This window comes from Ixodes scapularis, unplaced genomic scaffold (assembly GCF_016920785.2).
Source record: "Ixodes scapularis isolate PalLabHiFi unplaced genomic scaffold, ASM1692078v2 PGA_scaffold0__279_contigs__length_252992795, whole genome shotgun sequence".
In the NCBI taxonomy this organism is placed as follows: domain Eukaryota; kingdom Metazoa; phylum Arthropoda; class Arachnida; order Ixodida; family Ixodidae; genus Ixodes; species Ixodes scapularis.
This window is the reverse complement of record NW_024609835.1, coordinates 112,768,335-112,787,480: the sequence shown is the minus strand read 5'-3', so window position 1 is coordinate 112,787,480 and position 19,146 is coordinate 112,768,335. Positions and strand designations below refer to the sequence as shown.

General features: G+C 47.3%; 1 protein-coding gene across 1 annotated transcript; it reads left to right on the top strand.

Annotated features, from left to right (window-relative positions):
- The first annotated feature begins 6,745 nt into the window (after positions 1–6,745).
- LOC115313546 (putative nuclease HARBI1) lies at positions 6,746–17,998 on the top strand. Its single transcript, XM_029972552.3, has 3 exons — positions 6,746–7,404; positions 12,348–12,489; positions 15,808–17,998. Exons 1-3 carry the CDS (start codon positions 6,847–6,849, stop codon positions 16,278–16,280), a joined length of 1,173 nt encoding a protein of 390 aa, XP_029828412.2. The 5' UTR covers positions 6,746–6,846; the 3' UTR covers positions 16,281–17,998.
- The last annotated feature ends 1,148 nt before the right edge of the window (positions 17,999–19,146 follow it).

The following is a 19,146-nucleotide window of genomic DNA, read 5'->3' as shown; positions in this document are numbered from 1 at the left end:
TGCACTCGCTAAACACATTCACACGGCGTCGGTTCTTAGTCGGTATCCAAGCGCGCGAAGGCACAGAGACACGGCGCTTCGGCGTGCCAAGGAAGCTTTGAACACGCCGCCAGCCCTTCCTTTCGACGCGTTGTGCCTTTTTCCTGCGACACTGCACTTTCGTAAAATTTTCCGTGTTCACAACGGCAAGTCTCAACAATACACAGAGTCTTCAAAAAACTTCTTCGGCGAATGACGACGAACGAGTAGAAAACGTGTCTACAGCACGCTGGAAAACCGCAGCAAAGGCTAGCAAAAACGGGAAATCGTATCCCAGCGGGGTTGCGTCCGGTGGCTTCACTTGCGGGAGCGGCAAGCGCGATCCAGCAATTGTCATTGAGATCAGTGGTCGAGACGCTGCGTACGTCGTTGAACTCCGCAGCCAAGTCAATACAAGAGCAAATCCAAGAGCGAGGGGCAGGGCCACTGATCTCAATGACAATTGCTGGATCGCGCTTGCCGCTCGCGCAAGTGAAGCCACCGGACCCAACCCTGCTGGGATACGATTTCCCGTTTTGCTAGCCTTTTGCTGCGGTTTTCCAGCGTGCTGTAGACACGTTTTCTACTTGTTCGTCGTCATTCGCCGAGGAAGTTTTTGAGACTCTGTGTATTGTTGAGACTTGCCGTCGTGAACACGTGGAAAATTTTACGAAAGCGGAGTGTCGCAGGAAAAAGGCACAACTCGTCGAAAGCAAGGGTCTGGCGGCGTGTTCAAAGCTTCCTTGGCACGCCAAAGTGCCGTGTCTCTGTGCCTTCGCGCGCTTGGATACCGATCAAGAATCGACGCCGTGTGGATGTGTTTTGCGAGTGCAATGTGCGTGAAGCCGTATCAAAAGGTACAACTCGTCGAAAACAAGTGTCACCGGTGTCGCGGCGTGATCAAAGCTTCCTTGGCACGCCGAGTGATGCATCTTTGTGCCTTCGCACGCTTGGATACCGGTCAAGTATTGACGCCGCGCCAAAGTTCTGAACGTGTGTCGCGCGTAGAAGCCTTTAGATCATTTATATATATCGGCCACGGAGTTCTGGATCGTCCAGCTGTTCCGGTGAGTTGCTATCAATAAAAGGGAGAGATCTGTACGTGTTCTTATGTACTATATATTATCCATGGCTATGTCCCAAATCTACTCTAATAGATTCCGTGGGAGCACGAATAGGGCAACGTTGTGGAGCCAGGGGGGTTTTCGAAAGCAAAAGTACAAGACGGCGAGAATGAAAATCTTTGAAGCGCGGCCGATATGGTCGTGTGCAATCTGTTGACCAATTACAATTAGGCGAGCCGCGCTCAAACGTCAAGTGCAATTAAGTAGGCTGATAATAAGCCAGCACTGATCAGTGATGAGGAGCTGTTGTGCACAGTATAGGTTGTATTCGTGAAGCGGTGCATGCTGGGACCAGCGCCATCTTGCCGTCCTCGAGAGCAGACAGCCGCGCGCGCACTCCCGTAGCGCCCAGCGACAGGTGACGGACGCGTTACGCACGCACCGTTGCAGTGCGACGTATTTATGGTGTTTGCTCGCCCGCTAACGTGAAGATGTCTTCTTCAAGTGGTTGTCCACCGCTGGGTTTATACGGCCTAAGTTTAAGCGGACGGGAACGCACACGTTACGAGGAAAAGGTTAAAATGTGCGGCGCGGATCCGTTCGCGCTGCCGCCGATGGACCTAGTCCGGAACAGCAACCTATGGCCGCAGGTAGAAATGGGCGACATACACAACTACCTGATCCTCAAGACAAGTTTCGTGACGCGCAAGCAGCTAAAAGCGTACAAATCATTAGACGCCCATAATTACCTTACGAGCGGATGGGTCCAGGAGCCGGCAATGAAAGCAGCGAACGCGGACAGCGTGATCATCGTCTCGAAGGTGAGCCTAACTTTTCATGTTTTTGCGGACGCGTATCTTCGCTTAATTTCGTTTGAAACGGCGAAACGGTCTGTTTCAGGAGCGTGTAGTAGCCAGTGATAGTGATAGCGCGAAGGAGATGATGGTGGCCTAGCGCGTCTTAGATCGGAGCACGTGGAAAGCTCGTGCTGCAGGACCCAAACATCGTACCGGTGTGCAGTCGTGCATCGCTACTGCGTGGTGCACCTAGTAAAGACTCCAGGCTAGCGGTCGCGCTGCACTGGCGAAATTTCTCAACAGCGTGCGACATTGTCGCCAAAACCAGACAGTCTGGATCTGTCTAAAACAAGGATCTTTTTTGTTTTAATGCCCGAAATTCACTTCGTCATGCGTGCAGCGTCGGCGGATGTGAGGAATGCAATCGTTTTTTTTTTTTTTTTTTTGTTTTGTCGCGTAGTATGTGCGAATCTAACCAAAGCAAGTAGTATGTGCGAATCTAATCAAAGCTTCAGGAAGTTAATGTCAGAGAAAAACAAACTATGCCGACACTCACCCGAGACGAAGTGGCGTGAGCACACCTTGTACTTGTCGAGGTCAGCGTCCAGGTCTTTTCTGTTGATGCGTTTCAACCATTCTCGCTGTCTCCTCGCGGACAGTGTTCGCGTCGTGTCGCATTCACGAGTCCGTACCTTCGGTATTTTAAAGAACCGAGCGTCTGCGACCTTGCACTCTTTCTTCTTCTTTGACGATTGCGTCTTGTTGTGGCAACCTACCACCACACACGACACCATACCCGAGGCAGAAAGCGCGGCTGCGGCTTCGCCTGAAGTTTGAAAAGGTAGGATGCGGTTGTCCGTACGCGACTGTGCGACTGTCTGCTCCCGAGGACGGCAAGATGGCGCTGGTCCCAGCATGCACCGCTTCACGAATACAACCTATTGTGTAAATCGTCTAAGGACGAAACAAAAGACGTACCTTCCCCCCACCTTCCGTCGCTAGTGGACGCTGGATTAAGCTCGTTCCTAAACCGCGAGGGGAAAAGACGCTGATCCAGAGGCACGAACAGCTTCACGCACATTGCACTCGCTAGACACATACACACGGCGTCGGTTCTTGGTCGGTATCCAAGCGTGCGAAGGCACAGAGACACGGCACTTCGGCGTGCCAAGGAAGCTTTGAACACGCCGCCAGCCCTTCCTTTCGACGCGTTGTGCCTTTTTCCTGCGACACTGCACTTTCGTAAAATTTTCCACGTGTTCACAACGGCAAGTCTCAACAATACACAGAGTCTTCAAAAAACTTCTTCGGCTAATGACGACGAACGAGTAGAAAACGTGTCCACAGCACGCTGGAAAACCGCAGCAAAGGCTAGCAAAAACGGCAAATCGTATCTCAAGCGAGTGAAGTCCGGTGGCTTCACTTGGGCTGCAGCGAACAAGCGGGGAAGCGCGATAGAGATCAGTGGGCAGGGCATACTTCTCCGTCCGCACGGGTCGAAAGAGCGGGAGTTTCAAATGAGGAGAGGTTCTGACCAGGGGCGGATCCAAGGGGGAAAGGGGGGGGGGGGGGGGGGGGGGGGCGACAAGGGCGGCCGTTTTTCCTTCCCCCCAAACAAAGTCAAACTCTCTCCCCCCCCCCTCCAAAAAAAAAAAGAAAAAAAAAACGGAGTTCTGGATTTTCCCCTAATTCTGAGTCCTGTGGCGTAAATATTGCTTTAAAAAAAACTTTTTCGCGGAAGGTTTGTTTTGCTTTGACAGAACACTTTTTCTTTCTTTGCAGCTACCCTTTAGAAGGGCGGGAAGAATCATACGTTTGTCTAGTTAGTTAGTTAGTTAGTTGGCGGTACCTAACCCCTTTGAGACAGGGGGGTCAGCAAAAGTTCAAATTGCCGACTAGGTGGCGCAAGCTGCCGCCCATCACAAAAGTTATAGCCGTTAACATCCATCTATTTATTCACGGGCAGAGCCGTATATGTAGAGAGTTTGGCCATTCGTTGGGAAGTATACACCTTTCCAAAAAACACTCGACCCCAGGGGCAACAAACCATTTGTGAGCCCAGTCACTGAGTTTGAGGCTAGACTCTCACCGGCGTCCCTCCTAACCCTAATTGAGTGGACTGTGATTTCAATAGGCGCAGCCTGCGTAGGTGCAGTTTCAAACGCTGCTGGCGGCTAAATTCTCGTCTTTTCCCGCTATATTTTGTGTTTCATGGTACATGTATGTTCCCGAGGACATTGAGAAAGCATTGTGCCGCATTTAAAAAAACAAAAAAAAAGTAAAAAAAAAAATCTAAACTATTTTTGTTGGGTACACGCGCGACAGAACGAATGCGACTGGAATGAATAGTTCGTTATTTGTTTTTTTCTTGCGATAAGTTTTGACCGCACCGCGGGATTCGCCGCATGTGAAACGACAAAGGGCTTAGCTGTCAAAAATAAATTGCAACAGAAGAGGGCCGAACGGCATGCATTTTTCACGCTCACAAATAACGTGTTTACCGATGGACAGGACACGGACATACAATTGAGGAAGTGTTAACATTCGTACGTACCACACGATGCAGCGTTATCCGAAACGAATTTATTTGAGAAAGATCTCAAATAGCACAGTCACAGTCGACGACAGTCACATCTTGACGATCGGACGGAATCCGGGATGACTTCGTTTTGGGGCACGTCTTGGGGAGAGCTTCCTTTTTTCACAACCGCACCAAGGCAAAGAAACAAACGCGACTGACCCGTTTCTCACCCCAACCCGGACGACTGTTTTTGGAGATGGCTGAGGATTTTACGCGGATTATATCTGGGAGGTGGGAGAACAATGTTCGCAAAATCGCGTCGAGGGTCGTTCGACGTCCTTCACGTCTTTCGTTTCCCGTGAATGTCGAGCAGAAAAGCTTGAATGGCAGGCACTTACCAGCCTTATTTCTCACAATCGAAGATAACACAGAAAGGGTACGCAGCACGCATAAAAAAAATTAAGTGGAAACTTTCAAGAGGGGCGAGAAAACGTTGAATGCAGAACCGCAAAAACGTAGGTAGAGAACCGCGCTGAGCGGGAGTCGCACCAACCGCATCAGCATCAGCAACATGGCGGCGGCCTAGGAGCGGTTTTTGGAAAGGTGTATAGGAGACAAATGAGGACGCGCCATTGGCCAGGGGGGTAAAGGTGGGTGAGGAGGAGTGGCAAATCCCGTGCGCCGACATCCTGGGTCCCGAGTGAACGATCGCAAAAGAGAGCGACAGAACACGAGAGAAAGAAAGCAACGTTGCCATGGTAAACACGAAGAGTGAAAACTCTCAGCAATATAAACAGTGATAATTTAACGTTGTAAACTAAATTCTGAGCTATTCTAACGCTTATAAAAAGCAATAAAGTCATTACGCTGCATTAACTTCCCTTCCGTCGAAATCTCGGAAAGGTGGTGGTTGCGCAGTTTCGTATTCCTCAACCGCGCCCAGCCGCGCCCCACCAGCGAAGCCGGGTATATGGTTTAGTTTAGCGTTAACGCGAGGCCGTACATCTGCGCGCTATGCAAAAAGAAACCTTCGAAAAGAACGCGAGTATCTTTCCACCGGTAAGTTCGTGGATTGTTGAAGTTCACGAAACTGCTCTGCTGATGTAACCGTGTTTGGGACCCAGAGGGTCTGCCTGCATGGTCCGCCGCTTGCGGCAGCCAGAATGTATGGGAAAATGGCGGACCTTTTCCTCTAGATTTAGTATATGATCTCTATGCCATTGGCCGAAAGCGGGCTGGGCGTGTTCCAGGGCGTCTTCAGAAATTCGAATGTGACCAACCAGAAGCCGGAAATAGTACCCTGGCGGTGGTCGCGAGAAACAAACCTGATAACTGCATTAGAGTAACTCTTGATGGCTGAAAATATGATACACGTGATGTACCAATCACGCTCATCAAAAATGATGAGCGTGATTGCCCCACCGTGAGTGAGGCAAATGTCACGTCTGGCAAACAATACAACCAACCAACCAACCAACCGATGGTGGAAGAGTGCGACTAGCGGAACGATCGACATAATCCGTACGCCAAACGCCGAGGGCCGGGAATCTGCCGTCCGAGTGGTCACACTCTGTCCGAGCAAAACAGGGTTGAGCGGCGCATTCGTTTCTTACATCTTTCTGCATCATCATGATCAAAACAATACGTGCACCCTATTTTCAACCACGAAGAGTTACTACACTCCACTCTTACGCACTTATTAGAACCATATACGAACATAGACTTTCGATCAGAACTGTTTCTCGCTACCACCGCTAGGGGATTCTTTTCGGCTTCTGGTTAGTCAAGAGCAGGAGAGTTTGGCCAGTGGGTGTGGCGACGAAGGCGCCGGAGAGGAGAAAAGTAAATGAAAGGGAGGAGAGCGCCGAAGGAGCGAGAGAGAAAGAAGGGAGCAGAGAGGAGACGACCGCCATTTTTTAGCAACGCTGTCGGAGACTGGTCGGAGAAGAGCACTGCTGAGGCTACGCGTCGTCTGCTACCGGCCGACTTCTTTTTCGCCTGAATAAAAGTTTGTGGCCATACGCCCAAAAATCTTCGTTTATTAGCTGTTTAACCCACCGAGGAATAACAGAATGTCATTTTCTTGCCAGAGCCAGCGATATAGAAGGCAATAATCGAGATTTAGATGCCGATCCCACGCATTCCGCCGGGAGAATGATCGAAGATGGCGGCCCTCCCCACTCAGCTGGGAGCAGTCGGGAGTTCACGCGCATGCGCTCATGCCTCTCGCTCTGCGCCGCGTGCTGATTGGCTCACTCGGGAGGAGAGCGTTTCGGCGGCGAGATCGTAGACTGACCAAACTCTCCCTATATACGGCTCTGGTCGAGAGAGCATGCCAAGCCCCCTTTCCGAGTCTGGTGCACGCCCTGGCTCTGCCCGCGCCTCCCATTGACCGAACTCTCTGTTCACGGGTTGAGATATCCATTCATTCGTCAAAACAGCAGAAATGGCGGCCGTGGCGGCTTTTTTTTTGCTTGGCCTGTTTCGTCAGCGACGGCGGTATTTCGAACATGTCAACGCCTTCGACATGCCCAACGAGGAATTCCGGCAGCGTTATCGACTGTCTAAGAACGTAGTACGGTGGCTGTGCAACCAACTTCGAGCAGATCCGGCTCTGAGAAGGCGGCGCCGCGGCCGTACCGTCATGACGGTCGAACAGCAGGTGCTGTGCGCGCTTCACTTCTTCGCCACCGGCAGGTACCAAGGCGAGGTGGCGTGGGACCAGCACTTCGCTGTGCACCAGACGACTGTCAGCGCGGCCATCCGCGCCGTGGCCACGGCAATCGTGAACTGCCTCGGCAGGCAATGGGTGGCCTTCCCGCAGACCGACGAAGAGAAGGCGGCGACCCGGGAGGCCTTCGTTCGACGCGGCTGCCTGCCCGGCGTCGTCGGATGTGTGGACGGCACCTTCGTTGCCATCAAGGCCCCGTCACAGCACGACCGCACAGTGACTAAGGCTCTATATTGGTGTCGTAAACACTACTACGCGCTCAACGTCATGGTGGTAAGTAAAAAAGTCGGACCATTTTCATCGAACGCCCGCGTTCATAATTCGAACGTCAGCGTCTGAACGCCACCGTTCGGCGTTCGAACTTCGCACGCCGTTCCTGCACTAGGAGCAGATGACGCTCTTGCTCGCTCCCTTTGGAAGGTACAGCGGGCAGAGAGAGAAGTCCCTTGTGTTTATTGTCTATTCCCTCTGACGTTCCTGCGCGCTCACATCTCCTTTTCCTCGGTTTCTTTTTGTATTGGCTGTGGCTAGAGTGCCGTCCGACGGCGCTCTTGCGGAGCGTTAAAGTGCCGTCGGAAAGTGTCAAATACAAGTCACGCTTATTCTGACATGCGTTCCATCAGCAGCTCGCCGACAATTTGTTTTACCGTAAAACTCGAGTGAGACAAACGCTGCAGGAGCGAGCAGCATGTTTTCTTATGTATGTTTGTGCCTGCGCTGTACAGGTGCGCGATCTCATCAAGTTTGACGAAGTTGCACTCTCTCGAAGGTTGCGAGTGTGATTTAAAATAAATTTAAGTTCTTCTCGAGTGACGGCAACAACGTTCTCAAGTAACGGCAATACACCTCCCCCTCCCCCTCAAGAAAAAAAAAAAAAAAGGTTCCACTTTTTTTTTTTTTTTTGAGGCAGGCGTACAGACTCCGAAATTTAGTGCCATCTGGTGGCTGAAATGGCGGTTTAACTTTTGCCGTACTAACGGCTGTAATGAACTTGTAGCCTGCAGTATTCTATCGGGCTCTGTCACTTTAGCAAGTCGACGGCTACAAGAATCTGCTCTTCACTGTACAGTTCTTTCTCGATCATTTCTTTCAGTGTTGACTGCCACAAAGATTCAACCAGTCAGAATGAAGCACCAACCCAGATAGACGCCTTGATAAAGTTCTATACATCAAGGGGCTTTCAAGTGGATTCTGGGCTACTAACAGACTGAGTGGGCCCGAGTTATAGAAATGAACGCTTGCGCAGCTCTTGCATTCAATTCCTGCTTCGCAATATGCTAATGCCTCGAATGTATAGGCCTCGAATCCTCAGCTTAGGAGTATCTTCAACATGTTCCTTCCTCGGTAAACAGAAGGCCGCCATTAGTACGACACATATGCCATTTTTTTAGATGATGATGATGATAGTCATCGAAGCGGCCAGACTGAATTTCGGAAAGGAACTATTGAACCTAAACATTTGTGAGACCGGTTACTATTTGTTATGAAAAAAGTTTTATGGAATCTGAGTATAGTCATAATTGGCAAATGTAATACAAGAAAAAAAAAAAAAAGTACTGCTGAGGTGGACAGATTAATTTCGATGATAATGCAATTAAATGCAAAGGCGCATGCGAGCTGGACAAGAGGGAAGAAAATAATCCCGTGGAGAAGGGGGACAAAAAACAAACACAAATCTCTAAACACAGCTAGGTGACTGGTGCACAACCGAAAAAATCCGCCTGGTCCTGGTACCAAATTGGGACATTTCCATTTCCAGTGTAGTGCTCTATGGAGAGGTCCCTCGTTCAATACCAAGACCAGGCGGATTTTTTCGGTCACGCACCAGTCAACTAGCTGCGTTTGTCCTTTGTCTGCCCTGTTCCCCTTCTCCGGAGATTATTTTCGTCATACTAATTTCGGCCACAAAGTGCCAAAACCAAGACATTCTTTGCTAAAGGAAAAGGACGGAATTTGCTCGATAGGGGCATCCTAGGACGGCACTCGAATGTGGGCGCAAAGTGCCGTCGAACAGCGCTTGAACACTCCACAAGAGTGCCGTTAGACGGCACTCTAGACACTGCGTTTTGTATTGGGGGAGGAGATCCGACTGTGGTGCCTTTAGCAGTAAGAGGTTAAGGTCCGCCTGACCGTTGGGAAGTTTGAAGGTATTTAAGCTTATCGAGGAATGCCGTACAGTATTATAAGAGGCACGTTCGGCTTTTGCTTCAATATTTTCAAATCCAATTTTTTCGGCTGCTGGCACTGCATCGAAAAGTCTAAGCAGTCCCTGTTGTGCTACACATATGTGGTAGTACAGGGTTTTTCTTGAAGCCCATCATAATTCCCAGAAAAGGTGTCCTTTTCCTGCATATTTGTAGACACTATGGTTTTTATTTTTTTATTATTTATTTATTTACAGATACTGCATGCAGCAGAGCCGCCCAAGCAGGAGAGGGTTTAATTTTATTTCCATTACTACTAACCCCATTTGGGGTTTGTAGGGTGGTACAGTTTGAAATATTACGAGCAAAAACAATATTCAGCACACATTTTGCAGGTCAATATTCAATGCAAATATGGAAGTCAAGAATGAAAAATTAGTAAATAACTTCAATACAATTGATACATTGCATTTTGAAAAACAGTATAAAATGTAAGTTTTTGATGAAATGTGGGCATCAAAGTAATTGAGAAAGATTTCAATAGAAGAGGAATGAACAACTTTTTGAGGCAGTAGGTTCCATTCGTTAATGGTTTGGAGAAAAGAAGGAGAATTTAAAGCCGTTATTATGAGCAACGTCTTCCTCATAAAGTTTGCCATGGTTGTACCATGTTAATTGTCTGCTTGTGTGGATTAGATAATTTTCTTTTGGTAGGTTAAAATGATTGTTGGCTAATTCGTATAGAAATATAAGTCTAGCCATTTTTGCTCTTTTTTTTCTAGAGAGGAGAAATCCAGTTGGGGGGGGGGGGGGGGGGGGCCTGCAAAGGTCAGAGGGAGAGATGTGCCTACTATATGTATTGCAAATAAACCTCGCTGTCATTTTTTGGCTGTTTCTACCTTATTGATGCCGGAGACTGTGTGGGGGAACCAGACAATGTTGGCGTACTCGAGTTACTACAATTGGGACACTAGCAGACACTCAAGTGATTCAACATTTATGCTTTCAATAAGCAATGGCGGCAAGCAGTTCCACCTTTGAAAAAGTTTAGTTCTGGCAAAATATATGTGTATTACTTTGGTTAATACCCCTGTCAAATGGGCATTTTAAAGGCCTTTAGAACAAGCTTCTTGATAAAATCGGCGAACCAGCTCATGCCGTAGGGCACGTGCTCACTCAACATCGTGAGCAGATTGGACAATTTTATAAAGGAGCTTAGTGAAAAGGATCTTAGAACGCCGTCTGACTTTGGTGTTAGTCTTGTTGATCTGTGCTGATCTGGAAATAAATAGTGTTCACTTCACAGGCCAGAACTGTTATCTGATAGTGAATAGAGAAATTTTAACTTGACGGTGCAGGTGGAGCGGGTTCAGGTCCATCAGTTTAAGCATATTAGTTACGGATGATGATGACCGATAGTCTAATGAAATAAACCTAGCCTCTCAGGATGAGAATGGAATGGAAGTCTTTCAGTTGACCTGCTTCCTACACTTAAACTTCTCACGAGCTTCGACCATGCACGCACAGCAAAAGCATGACAGAAGGCAACGAGCGCGTGCTGGAGTCCGGGCGTCCTATGATAAACGCCCTGCCGTCCTCATCCTGTCTGTGACTATGAAATGTATGCAGTTAACCCTTTGACCACCAAGTTATTTTCGAAAAAAATGTACAATCTTTACCAAATTTTATTTCCACATATTCTTTCTTACGTCGTTCTGATATTGCAAATACATTACTTGATTGGTATTAACACAAAACTTTTAAAAGAAAAAGCTGATTTTTGTGGAAGCTTTCTCTCAGTGCATGTAAGAGTAATAGAATAACACATGCTGAAATGCGCAGTATTTATTTGAACATACGCACTGTAACAAAAGATCAAGTGCCTAGACGTTTCTCCGTACTAGCGCTAACAAATACATCTCAACTTGCGGTTTGCCAACGATTCCTTGCAAAATTATTAGCGCAAGGAACACTATCATCTCTTCGCGGTGCACCGGTTTCCATGAAGAACCCCGCGCTGCTAAATGCGGATCCGCGTGGCGGTTTGTCCCTGTCACAACGAGGTCGACAAGGTCCCAATAAAAAAAAACAACCTCGAACCACCCGAGAATGTCTTTTTTTTCAGTGGGTTGCCGCAGAATCCCAGGCACTGCACAAAACGGGAAACCTCGGAGGCGCAGGTTGTGGGTTTTCAGTGTTTACGCGTTGCCACACTCGAACATTACCCAGCGCGTCGTCTTCTTAGTCACTGTAATCGTCGTCTAAGTCCATTTCGTTTTCAAAATCCATGTCCGACTCACTTCCAGAGGCAAATTCAATGTCTTCATCGTCGCTACTGTTCGAACTGCCGCAAGAGAGAGCCCGTTTCCGAGGGTCGTCACCGGAATCACTCAAGCGTGCTGCCATTTCTGATCACTGTTACAAGGCTAGATACGCGATGGATGGATGGATGGATGGATGGATGGACAGACGAACCTGTCTCGTGTTTGGCAGTGAAAACAAACCCTCATTTTTGGCTGGACGAGTGTGACTAGTCATCGGCGATATTGGTACAACCTTCCATGACGAGTACAGCTCGGGCCGGGTGGTTAAAGGGTTAATGAATATACCAAAATAGAATCGAAAAGTGGCCAAGGAGCCGGCCTGAACGTTTAGTAGCTAGACACGTTCGAAAGTGGCTCGTCGTAGCGATGGAAAAGTCTGGGAATACTTAAGCTCGTCAAGAAAAATTCTACAGTGTCACGAGGGGGGGCATTTATAAAAGTGTATTGAAGAGCATCGATCGATGCCTGCATTGTGTTCAAAGTTGGGGCTGGAACATAGGTGAGGATAACTCCCTCTCTCTTTCTAAATAAAATTAGCGTTAAAAGTAATAAAAAAAAACGCTTGACCTAACGAGAGAAACAGTTTAAATATGGGGGAGGCAGAGTCAGCAAGCCAAAGAGCAAGCTGTTTCTCTCGTTACTTTGATCTCGTCTTCACCTTGGTTTTGGAGTATTTCTTAATAACAACTGCGACCGAGTGCATGACTCTGTTGCCTCCCTCTCAGAGCCGTACCCCTTTTCATTCTAGGTGTGCGACGCCGACATGAGAATCTTGGCCTTCGACCCCTGCATGCCGGGCTCAACGCACGACTCCTTCGTGTGGAGGAGATCTTGGGTGCGCCAAGAGTGCGTCGCCGGCAGACTGCTCGAGGACGGCGAGTACCTGCTCGGTGAGCTTCCTTGAGCTAGTGCTCGAAAGTTCCAGTTGAGGGCAACTTAAATGGGTAGTGCAACGATTTTAATATTGAAAGAATTGACAGTTTGTATTTTTTATATTGTTTATCCAAGCACAAGTGACTAAAAACTCATTGCCTTGCCTTTAAAAAATGCTATTCCGCTGCATAATCGCAAAGAAAAAAACGAATTATTTGCCGATCTGCAACAACAAGTGGCGATTACAGGAACTACGGTGACAGCGTCACTGGGCGATATATCGCAGTCAACAAAAATTTGTCCCCCTCCGCTGCTACACTTGCCGTCAGCCCTGTGGCGAATTGTCTTTTGTGTCAATTGCTCGCCACAATCTTCGACGATGCTAATCCTTTAAAAGTTGACAATCGCGGAGGAAGCGGCTGGGGTCTCTGAAGAGAGAACCCAAGGGGAAACCACCTGGTCCCCCAGAGTACTTCACTCGAAAGGTGACGTGGAGAGTTGAGAGGCACTTTGACCTTTGATTTAATTTCCTAAAATAAAAACTATCACTCGCAAAAAAAAAATCGTTTTCTGTTTTTCATTTTATAGGTGACAGGTGATTAATTTACGCAGTTAATTGGCCGAAGTCTGAAAATCATTGCACCACCTCTTTCACTATCATTCACGCTAACTCAAGTCAAGATTTATTTCCACGTAACCGCCGAAAAGTAGATGGTGCACAAGACACGAACGAGCCAGGTAATGCAGAAAAGCGCGTGGTAGAAAACAGTTCGCCAGTTGGTTCTGCTCTTCTCGGCGCCGAGGAATATTGTGGCGCATGAGGCATCTATTGGCCTCAAGATCGAACTACAGGTGGCGTTGTCGTGCTATCATCATCATCAAAGCGGGGATAGAAGCATGGCCGCCCATAGACCATTCCATTTAGCGCTCTCTGGGCGGCACCATTTTGTTTGAACGCAGCGCCCTCTCCACACATTCGGGAAGTTCAGCGGGTTCGGCGGGTTAAAACGAGAGAGAGGGCACGCGCCCGACTCCGCTAGCAGACAACAAACCGGGAGGTTGCCGTTCTCCATCTTTGGGCTGTATCGGCGGGCTCTACCGAACATCGAACTCTCGCTCGTGGCTGCCGTTGTGAAGTGGTTCGCGTTCTTAGAATAGTTGTGGCTACTCCAAAATCAGCATAGAGCTCTCTGCTGTTCTATTTTGCTAAATGACCAACTAGCTTATCTTTTTTCCGTTGCTTAAATAGCAGTTGAGTCAGCCGGCAGTACTACCCTCAACTACTGCGTGTATTGCGGCAGGAGAGCATGTTTTATTTATTATTTCAGACTTCCACTCATGGTCTCTAAAGTCCTACACCAGTACGAACTTTGTATAGTAAAAAAACGTACAGGAACCGGATTTACTTTTCGACAAAGAAACCGACCAATCTGACACAGTTTTTCCTATTTTTTTTTTTATTTGCACGCAGGTAACAGCGCAATTGGACCCTGTGAGTCTTTTTATCTAGCATAGTATAACACGACAACTGGCATACCAAAATCTGCGCATTCCAAAATGACGCGATTTTAAACAGAGTTTGCACGCCAGCCGGACGCTAGCTACACCCCACTCGGCGGAGCGGACGACACGCGGGGTCTCTTTTACCCTCTCTGCTATGACCCTAATGGAACGGTCTATGGGCTTTCCGCGTTCGCGCGCGAGATGGTGTAGCTCCTTGCATTTATTTTGTTGCACAGTACTGGTGGGAAAACAATTTTAGCGGAAAATGGTGCCGTACCATTCGGTGCTTCAGTGAAGATTGAATCGCGTTACCAGCGTACAACCTAAATTTACATAATGGGTTGTGTGGATGCGCTATCTGCTCTAGGCAAACATTGGGAAGCATAGATCACCACGACGGATGCCTGTCTTTAGGTGAACTGTGCTATGTATGTTAAATATTTGCTTCTTTTAAAATAGGTGAATCGGTTCACCAGCGTGGGAATTCAACAAAACAATAAATTCCAACCTGGATAACATAATAGTGGCACTGTAAGCTTTGAAACAGCAGGTTCTATGCATTTTTGTTTTTGCAACTTTTGGCTTTTGCAGTAATTTAATTATTTAGCATGAAGAGAAGTTAGTGCTGTATCGGAAATTATCGTTCTATTGAATTCTGCTGCAGCCAATGTTTCCCATGGTGTGGGTAAAGTTTTTGGAGTCAGAACAATTCTGCTACGTTGTGATGAAGAGGAAGCGCCTCTTCTAGTTACGATCTGGAAACTGTTGGCAGGACAACTGAAACAAGTGAAACAAACTATTTTAATATATCTGCTACGAGCGGAACAAGCAGGTGTAACTGAGCAACGCGGTAGCATGCGTGTGATTACGGTAGATGTTTTTCTCGATAGTGTGGATTCACTTGCTTCAATTTTCTCAATGAGGGCCGTGGATGTCAAAAGGCTAATATTATAAATTTGAGGCTAAATAATCTTCTATTCATACATAGTAGACTCTGCAACTCCAACAAACGGTCAACCCACACCACAACACAAATGGCGTCGACCGCAGCGAAACTCTTTCACTGATAAGGGCTAGTGACTCTCATGAGACTTGCCGATCACCCTCCGCCCTCACCTAACGCATATTGGGACTGGGAAGTTCATTGATTAACCTTCAGATTATTCAAATAACGCTTTAACTGTGTTTTATTTTATTTTTTTTATATTTGGTATTAGTGTGGGAGAAAGTCAGGAAAAAGTAAGAAAATGCCTGCTTTAATATTTCTGATGTCTTTATTTCTTTTAGGACACAGGCTTGCACGGTAAACCACTTCAGCGTGCTTGTAATTGTCATCAAGGGTGATAATACTGTTCAAATAATGACTTAAGAATTACTTCACTTTAAAAGGCTTCCTGTGTTCATATTTCTGTAGGCATCACAATGTGAAGTTTAATATGGGAATGCAATATGCCATTTGGTTTCAGAGAATTTGGGGTTTTTTTTGGCTTTATTAAAAAGGTATGTGACTCTGCAGCAAAATATTAATTGGGTTGTGTCCTGACACCATATTAAATTGCCTAATAAAAATTTGGGGGGGTGTCAGTGTATCTTTAAAGGCCTCCATCATTCAGTGCATGAGAGCTACAGAAACATAATACACACTTGTAGGTTAGAAATGTTTGTATTACATGGCAAATATTTGATAACGCCCAATTACAGACTAACTGGTTATTGTGGAAACATGCTCACAAAATGAAACATCTGAAGGATGAAGCATAATCAGTAAGGCTGGTGCAAGGCTTAGCGAGTGGTGCACACGTCTAAGAATAGCCTTCCTATTTAATGTGCAGGCGACGAGGCATACCCACTGGAGCCGTGGCTCTTGAGCCCCGTGCCCGGGCGGCCGTCTCTCGACTCCCCGGCCGGGCGTTACAACATCGCCCACGCCTCCACAAGGGCGGTTGTGGAGCGCTGCATCAGGCTGCTGAAGAGCAGGTTCCGGTGCTTGCAGAGGCCCCGGACCCTGTTCCACCACCCGAAGATCGCCGGCACGATTGCGGCAGCCTGCGCGGTGCTCCACAACGTCTGCCTCTGCTCGGAGGAGCCTGAGCCATACCCACCGTCAGACTCAGAGTCCGACAGCAGTTCCGACGACGAGGACGAAACCAGTGACGCAGCTGAGGAGCGGATCTCCGTGCAGTCAAGGTGCCTCTACGCACGGGGGAAGGCTGTGCGAGACCGCCTCGTGCTCACACCCTGCACGAGCCACCTGCGTCGCGTCCGTCGTCGGTTTCATAGCCTTCATCCTCGCCGCCCTCACTAGGGTTGTGGCAGTGGTCTTTTTTTGGAGCCAGTTTTAGACTTCATGAATGTACTGTGATTTGGGCATTCTGCCGGACACTTTTTGGACTCTGTGTGTTCAATGGTATGGTTGGTCTGTGAGAGCCAACTTAAACTCTGTGTGTCTGTGTAGACTTGAATGTTCTGTTAGAGCTGGTTTGGTCTCGTGTGTGTGTGTGTGCGTGTACAGTGACCTGGATGTGTTGCCAGAGCCAGTTTGGACTGTGTGCAAGTGTGTGTTTACAGTGATTTGGATGTTCCGCCAAAGCCAGATTGAACTTTGTATGTGTATGTGTGTGTGCCATGATCTGGATGTGGTGCCAGAGGGAAATTTGAGTATGCACTGTACAGACTCGTGTAGAGTTTTCCAGCATGTTGGAACAATCTTTCTTACCCTGGCCCATAATTGGAGGGTTGCGCAAAGACAGAAGGTTCTTCAGGCTGTCGATAAGCAAACTTCTTGCATGTTTTTCACCTGTCAGTGAAAGTTGAGATATCGGCAGTCATTCTTGGCCAGTACATGAACTTTCGGGCGTTAGACTCGCATTGGTCCAAACCAACACGTCCCTGATTAGTCACTACCTTGTTTTCTTTAAGAAGTACTCCAGTGACCAGTGATCATTCTGCTGTGAACGGCGTCATCTCGCCTTCCACAAGCCTCGGTGATTGCAGGTTGGAAATGACCAACTGGAGAGCAGGATTGCTGGCTGTTGCTAAATGCAAATGGGTTTTTTTCTTTCTTTTTTTTCTGTTTTTTGATGGCAGACAGGGCACCTACCGCATGATCTTCGACGTCTGTCATATCTTCCTCATATGATATGTGAAGTGTGACGCCCAAATATAAAGCTTGTTGCAAAAAATGCATATTCTCACTCACATTTTTCTACAGGGGTCTCAAAGTTAGAAGGAGGCTTTTTTGCAGTCATGTGGGAAAGCCTACTTCTGAACTGTAGCAGACTGCACTCTTCAAAGCAGAACAAAATTCCCTCATGCATCTCTTGATCACTATTATTTAACATGAAGAGAGGGATTCAGGTTTGTTACCCTTCTCATGTTGATGCGACTGTGCCCTGTTGGCAATGCCTAAAGTTACTTTGTTTACTTGTTTCTGATGTCCTTGGTTCTAACATAATGTTATGCGACTCTGGCTTCAGTCATGCAAGTCCACGATAATGGAAGCAGATAGTGCAACCTTGTGCACATCTTTTAGGGTTAATTTTATCACCATGCACTGTGGAGAAAAAATAAAATGACTTCATAGTTCATTAAAGCTTCTTTGCCTGCTCCTTTGTGTTTCGATAGCATATTTCACCCAAAGTATACATCAACTTTTGTGAACAAGCAATCTAGGAATGCAGCCTTCAAAATACAAGTGGCCTCATAACTTAAGATCAGAGTCAATAGTCCAGCACGAGCTTCCCAGTTTCCACACTTTTGCGTCTCATGCAACTTGGGCAGACTCATGATGCCAAAGCATGGCAGAAGGCACAAAGCGCTTGCTGGAGACATTAAAAAAATGCACTGCCGTTTCTATTTCGTCAGTCTATAGCTACTTACCAGCTCGGGACAACTTTGATGGTGCGCAAAGGACACGCTGGAAGCCTGTAATCAACCTGTGCTCAGCAGCAACACCATTCAATTTGGCATTGCCCGTGTAGCCGTCGACAAAAGCAGAATAAATCTTGCTAAGACATCCCCCCATAGTGAGCCTTTCGATGCCTTCAAAGCAGACTTATCTGTGAAACATGGCACTCATGTCCAGTGTCATTGAGATCAATCGCATGGTGGACAACAATTGAAAGAGACGTGTGTTTAAGTGACTGTCTCGATTCGTGTAAACGCATTGCTGGACAGTCGCAATCATGTCCATCACCCACAGCAGAATGGTAAAGTTCTAATGTGGAGATTTGTGCCGGTTAGTTCATTGCAAACAAAAAATAAACAGCGCCGAAAAAACACAGGGTCTTGTCCCGTTTCCCTTCATCTCATGTCCCTGCGTTTTTTCGGCGCTGTTTAATCGTTGGGTAAAGTGGACTAATTGGATTAAAGTCGTGATGTAAGCGAGTTGGTTCATGGTACAATTGGAAAGAAACAGCGTGCAAAAAAATATGGACAAGAATAAGAGGGAACGTGCAAACTATCCAAACAGCGCTTGTGTCGTTTGCATGTTCCCTCTCGTCCTCGAGTGTATTTTTTTGTTGCACGCTATTTATTTCCGATTGGACTATAATTGGTCCATAATTTATAGAGCATGAAGCGCCAAAAATAAAAGCAGACTCTTAGTCTTATTCCTTGTTGTTTTCAGTGCTTTTACTTTTTAAACTATGAACCAACTAGCCCAATTAACCACATTGCTGTAGTGCATTGTGCTGTCGTGCTTCATCACCCACAGCTTCGAGACAGTGTCCGATTGCCACCGTCATGCTGTCATGGTGGACTAATCTTCCAGAACTCTTCTTTGTGTTGTCCAATGTCACACAGGTAGGATTGTAAAGTATGTACGGACGAGTAACTGCAAATAAGTATGTGTTGTAAAATACAAAGCATGCACACACATTGCAACAGGTACCCACCCCTCATTATTGGAGCATTTGAAATTTAAGCGAAGGACGTATCAACCTCCAGCCCCGGCAACCTTCCGGGCCCGTTGAGCTAACTGAGATGCTCTTCCACATCGGCTGCTTCTCCAAGAAGCCGATGTAAAGCAGTGAAGCTTTATCTGTATGCGCCCGTGCAAAGTGGTGAAGCTTGACGCAAGAGCACCACTGCAAAGCAGATTTCACAAGGGTGGTGCACCTGGTTTAAAAATTACGGGTTCCACCAGGTCCCCACACTGCTTCTATGCTGTT

Excerpts from the sequence above, each read along its gene's own strand:
- LOC115313546 (XM_029972552.3), top strand. The coding sequence starts at position 6,847 with ATGGCGGCCGTGGCGGCTTTTTTTTTGCTTGGCCTGTTTCGTCAGCGA. Across the intron at positions 7,405-12,347 it reads ACGCGCTCAACGTCATGGTG|GTGTGCGACGCCGACATGAG; the intron begins GTAAGTAAAAAA and ends TTTTCATTCTAG. Across the intron at positions 12,490-15,807 it reads GGACGGCGAGTACCTGCTCG|GCGACGAGGCATACCCACTG; the intron begins GTGAGCTTCCTT and ends TTTAATGTGCAG.